At 39.4% G+C, this 8,132-nt stretch overlaps 1 protein-coding gene across 1 annotated transcript in view; it reads right to left on the reverse strand.

Annotated features, from left to right (window-relative positions):
* drosha (drosha ribonuclease III) overlaps window positions 1-4,487 on the reverse strand; it is a 268,873-nt gene extending 264,386 nt beyond the window's left edge. The window contains 3 exon segments of the mRNA XM_034167642.1: window positions 79-147; window positions 237-1,089; window positions 4,301-4,487. Of these exon segments, the coding sequence (XP_034023533.1) occupies window positions 79-147; window positions 237-1,087 (920 nt within the window). The 5' untranslated portion in view covers window positions 1,088-1,089; window positions 4,301-4,487.
* Between the last annotated feature and the right edge of the window lie 3,645 nt (window positions 4,488-8,132).

The following is an 8,132-nucleotide window of genomic DNA, read 5'->3' on the forward strand; positions in this document are numbered from 1 at the left end:
TCAAACTAACAGCTGGATTAGCCTTTCAGCACAACTACAGCGAGCTCTACGGCAGATGTGATGATGGGGGTACAGCACCTTCGAGGTCTCTTTCTGTGCCTGTCAGAAGATTGGGATCGCCGACTTTCTCTGTGACGGTGTCTTTCCCTGTGCACACATAAGCACCGTGAGGGAAAAAAAACAGTGATATAATTCAGTTTAGCTGTTGCTGTCAGTATCCATCCATCTGTCAGTACCTGCTGGAATCCCTGCTCCGATGTCTTTTGGGTGTCCTGCCTCTCACATACTCAGGTCGGTACCGTCCACCCTCTGGTCTGCCATGTCTGTCTGGACTCCTTCCGCGCTCCTTCCTCTCCCCAGAATATTCCATTTTATGTCGATCATAGCTGTAGCTCTTCTGCCTGTGGTCATCATGGTGGTAGTGTCTTTCTGGAGACCTCCTGCTGTCCAAGGGTTTCTCATACTTGTACTGCCCTCCATGCCTGAAGCTGGTGTCTGCTGTAAATGAGGTGGGGCTTTGGGTGTAGCTTGGGTTGAAGGTGGGAGGAGGGAAAGGAGGGTGGGGAGGATGAGGTGGATGAGGATAGTTCATGGGGTAAGGAGAGTGATAGCTCATAGGTTGAGAAGCCACAGGGGGAGGCATCGTTGGGTGTGGTAATGGTGGGGGTGGAACAGTGGGCATCATGTACGGGGGGTACACATTCTGAGGTGACATTTGGGACCCTGGAGCTGGACCACCTGTGGCACTGGGAAGTGGTGGAGGTGGAAAGCTGGGCGGGGGCTCAGGAAAGCCCGGCCTGAGAGGGGGCTTTGGGAAAGGTGGACGCACAGGACACTGATTAAGAGAACCAGGAACCAGGGATGGTGGTGGAGGCCGGTACTGCATGAAGTCAGTGTGTGGCGGCATGTAGCCACTGCTGCCATGGTAGCACGAACTGGGAGGAGCCTGTGGATCATAGTGGTATGAAGGAACAGGAGGCTGTGGAGGAGGCGGCCTCAAGTTGGGCGGTCGGTAGTTTTGAGGGGAGCAGTGCTGTCCCGGAGGTGGTCCTCCCCTGGGACCCCCGTGTTCCTGATGGAAAGACATTGCTGTGGAGACAGTAAATAACAATAATCATGACTTTATCTGTATAGCAATTCTAAAATAATGCAATCAAACTGTAAATATTTGTCTTCATAATGAGTAAAGTTGCAAAAATGAGCAGCTTTTACATGAGATTAGGTGAAGGTGTGAATGGTTTTTAAGACCAAAAAAAAAAAAAAAAAAAAAAAAGATGATACCATCTTTCATCTGCCAAAAAAGTGCCCGCCAAAGGATCTCAAACTGGATTAACAAATTTAGAACTAATCGTCCTGTGTATTGCACCCACATGACACGCATCTTTTAAACCAAACACTTGGATTTATATGAATAATAACAAAAATTAAATACTTTTACTGAGGACAGAAAAGATTTATTTGCTCCGAGGTACACATGCATGCAATAGGAGTGAATGTCTTGGCCACATGCAATAAATTAATGCACAAATAAAATTATTGGATTTTTTAAACTAGTGCAAATTAATCAAACCAACCCAGACTGTGGGAACAAATAATATGTTGTGCGCCCCCCCCCCCCAATATTTTCCTCCTTATGGCCACTCCAGTGCTCCATGGCTGTGCTGTGGACATCTTCATGTGTGCACTTTGGGAGTCTGGTTCTTTAGAGGTCTTTGTTGCAGCTGCTTCCCTTGAAGATTTCCAACAATGAAAGTGTCCATCTTCAGCACATACAACTTATTTATTTTTAATGAAAGCCTTGGTGGACTGTGGCCACAGTTGAGTGTGATGAATGCTGCTATTTTATCTTTTACATATCACCAAAAATGAAATAGTGTGATCGAGTAGGAGTCATGAGGATCCAAATTCAATGATCTCAATCAAAGCTGGGATCAAACATCAGGATCAAATGTGAGTGATCGGATAACAGCGCAGATCAATTTTCAGATCAAAGCTCAGACCACCTATCAAGCTCAAACAGGAGCAATCAGGACTGAAGCTCAGCAATGTGGATCAACAAGGTCAATTATGAGTGATTGGGATCAAAAGTGATCAATCTGGATCAACACTCAAATAAACCTTCAGGCAGGTATCTATATTTATTTGACCTAAGTATGGCATCCTCTGCTGTGGATGTATCTGCTGTACCTGGCCTGAGTGACTTTCCAGGCAGTAGTGCTGAGTTTCCGCTTTGAGGAATGTGTTTATTTATTTTTATTTTTTTACAATCGGGAATCTCCCTGTTTGATGACATAGTTGAAATCCCCCACTGCAACCTCGTTTTCAGACGGCATTACTGTGACAAGTAGACGTTAGACAATTCCGTGATTGAAATTTTGTCAAAAAAGTTGAAAAAATTTGCCTTGAAGTTGAGTAAGATCGGTTTTCAAATCTTATGAAACATTTAATTAATATAATTATCTACTTTTCTGCAAAGTTTGGTGATGATCAAAACCTTCACATGCATATTTTTATGATCCACCAAAACCCATGTCGAGTCGGAAAGATGGCGGATATGGCGAAATTGCCAGTTTTTAGCTCAGAAAACAGTTTAAATAGCAGATTGTTACAAATCACACGTTTAAATAAAGCAATAATTAGGTTTGACAGAATACTGTCATTTTGAAATGTAAATTATGAGAAACTGGTCACAGCTTTCTGTTGTTTTTCCTTTAAGAATACAGACATAAATTACCAAGATCTTCTGAACTTCAAATGCTCATAACGTTTTTCATATTTGACATAGAACAGATATTTAAACACCATTTTTAAAGTCTCTAAGTTCTTTCCAAACACACCATTTCCGTTGGGAGCTACTAATTGCCAGAACTACAGGCAGAATGGAACCGGAACAACTGGTAATCTGCGGAATGGGTCGTTTTTGTTTATATTACACCCAAAACAAGTACTGATGAGATGATCAGGTCTCACCATTAAAATAATCAAGTATTTATCTACTATAGTAAGCTATAGGTCAGTATTAGAAGTCCAAAACTCTTGACACAACAGTGACGGAATGGCAGAACGGGAGCTTGTGTGGTACCATCTAGTGTTAGTGAGGGTAATTTTTCCAATATGCCGACCTGTTATTCCAGAAATTAGTGCTAATTGGGACAGAAAAGATGTAAGTTTGTGCTTTGAACATGACGGAGGGACTTTCTGCTTTGTATGATAACATTTTATTACATTATCTCGGGATTGGTTATTAATATCTTGAGAGTAGGGGGCATAGTAATGTGCTGTTCTGTCAATCATTCCATCAACTGTATTATCATTCCGGTTCTGCCAACCATTCAGGTTCTGCCAATTAGTACCTGCTATTTCTGTTACAATTCTTTTGACTTTGATTTTTTTTGTCACATACCTACCTCAGGACAATATTTCAATTCTGATATGTTCATGTAATAAATTATTTATATGCACCGGTGGCATAAGTGAGATGATGTTTTAAAATAGGGGACTGTAATTGTCAGGTAAAAAGCCCATTGATGGAAGAAGCAAGGCGCACTGTTTAGTTCTATACACAGGGGTGCACATAACTGGTACCCATGGTGCTCATGTGTTCTAAAAATCATTGATGCACAGCAGACAGAGGGAAACGCTTTTCCTACAATCTGTCATTGCTTTCCCCCCTATGAAGTGCTTCCTTTGTGTTTTCTGCTGCGCATCATTTATTTTTAGAATGCACAAGCACCATGAGTACCAGTTATGTGCATGCCTATCACACTGGCAGGTCCATAACTTTAAACTAATCATTCTTAATTATTCAAGAAAATAAGCATGGACAGCTGGACTGGGCTGAGTTCGCAGTAAGGTGGCTTCACTATACCCTTCAGGATCACATCTCAAACCACCCACAAACCTCAAATATGAGTGATCAGGACCAAAGTTCATAAATCAGGATCAAATTAAGGAAAATAACTGAAAGCATGTAAACAGGTTGACGTTGGCAGAGCTGTGCGCTTTAATTTTAGCAATTGGTATTATTTTCTTCGTCTCAGCATTTGGTTTGACACGATTTTTGTTCTCACACTGATCGAATCCCATACACTGGAAATCGTTAAATTGAGGAAAAACGTTACTATTACTTCTAACACCTGCACATCTTTCACGTGCAATTACAGACAGACACGCAAATAAAGCTTTCATCATGATAATAACAGCAAAACGGCCACAATAGCGGCAACACAGAAGTTACCTAACGCTGGTTAAGGACACGACAACAAGTAAAACGAGAATTAAAAGACGTAAAAAACATTACCTTCGTAAATATGAACATTAGAAGCAAAAACTCGTCATTTCTGCTTCAGCGTTGTGCCGTGAGGTTTATTTTTCCGGTGGGAACCGACAACAGCGTCTCTGTTTCTGGTCGGAAAAGATGTCCAGCGGCCTCCGTTTCTTCTTCGTTCGACATTAAGGCGGTTGGTAAATGATTGCGGGCCTTAGCGCCATCAACTGATATGGAGTGTAGATAGAAGATTGGAGAAGGACAAAACAACAGAAAAACTCTTACAAGTTTGAATCCGACTGATGCAAATTGTTTGTTTGTGATTCACTGTTGTAATAATGCATGTTTCTGTGTGGTCTTGACATTTCGTTCAACTCTGTCGACTAACACACAACCCAAAGTGTTTAACTGTCACTGGGCTTCAAGGTCACACAAGCGCGGTTTATGTGATGAATATAACTGTATAAATGTTTTACAGTAATCACACAATTAGGTTAGCAAGTATTTGGACAGTCATACAGTTTTTATAATTTTGCCTCTGCACAGTCAAGCTAAAATTAAGCCTTCAAACAAGCTTGTAGTGTAGAGTTTTAGCTTTAATTCACAGGATTCACCAAAAATATCAAAATAAACATTTATAGAGTCTCTTCATTTCCAGAAGCCATACGTAATTGGGAAAACTGCAAAGCGATGTTCTTATTTAGCCACAAGAGGGCAGTAGAGGCTCTTTTGAAAACTGACTGACATAAGCTGCATTACCATGGAAACACATAATACATAACTAACCCAGAGAATAAGGACAAACCATTGAAACAAAAATAGTAAAAGGATCCTACTTTTCAAGGCTAAACTCAACAGAAGGCTGTTTTAAGAAATGCAGAAAAGTATTGCTTGTGCCATCCTTCAATATAACGACATCAGGTCTGATCATCACAATATGAGATGTTATTCAGAACTCATAGTTGCATTTCAGTTGTTAACTTAATCACCCCTGTTGTCGTGTTGTACCTATTGCTGGGCAAATATATATATATATATATATATATATATATATATATATATATATATATATATATATATATATATATATATATATATATATATATACGCAACATGTTCGCTGGAGAAAAGCGTGCACATTCTGGTCAGCAGTCGTTGTGCACAGCAGATCTTCATTCACGGCTGTGCACATATTTGTTAGTGTCACAGTGAAGGCACTGTAAAACAGAATGATTGTGGTGGAAGGACTGAATTTTTCACTGATTGCAGTTCAATGTGTGATGCTAGGACTAATTAATCATGATTCTTGAACTTTAAAAAAAACCTTATATTTTAACAGTGGATTATATTTACGTCTAACTTTAGTTTTATATGTCATTCCTATCCCTGTCTCTCACCCAGTGACTGCTGGGATAGGCGCCAATACCCCCATGACTCTAAGCAAGAATAAGTCAGTTCATCTTTTCCAGGTACATTCAAGTATTTCTCAGCAAGACAATACAAAACCACATTCTGCACACATTACAAAGGCATGGCTGTGGAAGAAGATGGTGTTGTTACTGGACTTATCTATTTGCAGTCCTGATCTGTACCCAATGGAAAATGTGTGGAGGATTTTGAGAAAAAAAAGCAACAATTACAACCTTGTACTTTGGCACACCTTAAAACGTGTTATGAAAAGGAATGTCAAGATTCTAAAGTGGTAAATGCTTTAGCATCCCAACTTTTGTGGAATGTCTTGCAGGCCTTAAATGCAGGAATCTATGTATATTAACAAAGGAAATGAAGTTGACCAGATAAAAACACGAAATATCTTGAGTTCATACTGTCTGCAGTTAAACTGTCCCAACTTGTTCTGATTTTAACAAAATAACTTTAAAATCTGACCTTCCATGAACAAGAAGTGAGGCTAGGGTACTATGGTCAAATTATGTTCTCCAGCAGAATTCTAAAGCCAGTGAGGAGACCAGAGAACAAGATGTTACAATATTCTTTCCTTGATTAAACAAAAGCATGAACCAGTTCTGCCACCTCAGCCATCAGCCACAATCAACACTAAACTTTTGCAACTGCAAAATGTTTTAGCACTGAAACAACACCTTGAAACAACTTTTTACAGCAGATGTACATTTTCCTCTCAAGTGGACAAAGTCGTCACAAACATTGAGCACATGCATACGTCTCTTTGCCAGATAATGAAGCTTAAAATAAATGATGTTGTCTACTTTGTGGGAGGTCAGTTAAACTGAACTGAAAGCTGAGCCAGCAAAGGTTTCTGTGGAAGACAGAAATGGAGATAGAAATGTTGTGAGAAGACAATGAGAAGCATTTAAATTTAACTTAATTTAGATGATCAATATTTTACCAGACTTTGACAAAAACCTGGTCCTAAAATTTAATGTTAGTTCTACATGATTATTAAAAGTGTTTTGTTGCAACAATCTGACAAAATCAGACACAGATGAACACTCAAATGCCTCAACTACCTGAACACCTTCACTTAATACCTTTAGGCTACAGTCCTGCAGATGTGTCTGAAATTCTTTTGCTTCAACTCGAAGCTGTCAAGAATGTGAAACTCGATCTTTAAAATTTAAATTAAGTTACTGGCAATGCTTCTTGGCAGCCAGTGTTGATTTTTGCAAAGTGTTTGATTGGGTTGACTGGGTTGATTTCAGGGAGATCCTGAAAATTTGCAAGATCCCCAACAAGTTCCTGGACGCCATAGTCATCCATTACACAGGTGTTCTGAGTGCAGTGGTGGGGTAGCATCTGTGAATTTTTGCACTGGGGCCTCTGTTGGTGAAAGAAAGGTTTACCTACAGTGCATCCAGAAAGACACACACAGCACTGTATTTTTCCATTTTTATTATATATATATATATTTTTTTTTTAATGTTTCAGCCTTATTCCAAAATGGATGGAATTATTTTTTCTCTAAACATTCTACACACAATACCCCATAATGACAATGTGATTTTTTTTTTTTAGATTTTTTTTTTTAATTTATTAAAAAATAAACTAAGAAAAAAACTAAAAAAGAGTAGGTGATGATTAGATATCATTGGCATTAGGTCTCTTCAGACAATCTTTGGATACTTTTGGAAAGAACTTGTGCCAAAGGAGATTTTACTTCAGGTCAGCACACTAAGATGACGAGTATCACTTGCATTTTAAGAGAGCATCAGTTATGACATTTTAATTATGCAGCACATTTATCCTGATCCAGCATGCAGGTACCTCAGGGTTGAAGAGGAGAATGTTTCAAGAAGTCCACAGACAGGAACACACTCCAGGTAGATGGTTACTTTTGAGAGGTGGGGAGGGAGCGGTTGTCTGTCTGGATGGTTGCCATCCAGGTTCCGTGGTACAATAGATGTGGCGATGTGTCGAACCAGTGCATGCTGGTTAATGCAACCACAGGTGTTGTTTTGGGATGTAATGCTGAAGAACCCATTTTCTTGGTCTGATGTACTACTTTCTCAGTTGCACAGATTTCTATTCACTGCTAAAATGAAAAGAAAGAAAGAACACACATCCTTAAAGAGTCCCATCTATCGTCTCTTATGAATTGGCCTCAACATGAACATGGATTGAATAAAATATATGGGTATGAGTGTTTCTTTGGAGCTGGAAGGCGCTTTTGATGAAAGTATCCACAGAGGGGAAAATTAAAAATACACCAGTGAGCCATGGTCTGAATGGATCTACTTTTATCTTTTCTTCATGTTGTTTATTCAAGCAGCTGAAGGATGAGGATCTGTGCTCTGACATGAGAAAAACAACATTTTCTTGAATAATTAAGAATGATTAGTTTAAACAACACAATTCACTGCTTCGCTTTTTCGAGCACTTTGTATTTTTG

This window comes from Thalassophryne amazonica, chromosome 1, assembly GCF_902500255.1.
Source record: "Thalassophryne amazonica chromosome 1, fThaAma1.1, whole genome shotgun sequence".
Classification (NCBI taxonomy): domain Eukaryota; kingdom Metazoa; phylum Chordata; class Actinopteri; order Batrachoidiformes; family Batrachoididae; genus Thalassophryne; species Thalassophryne amazonica.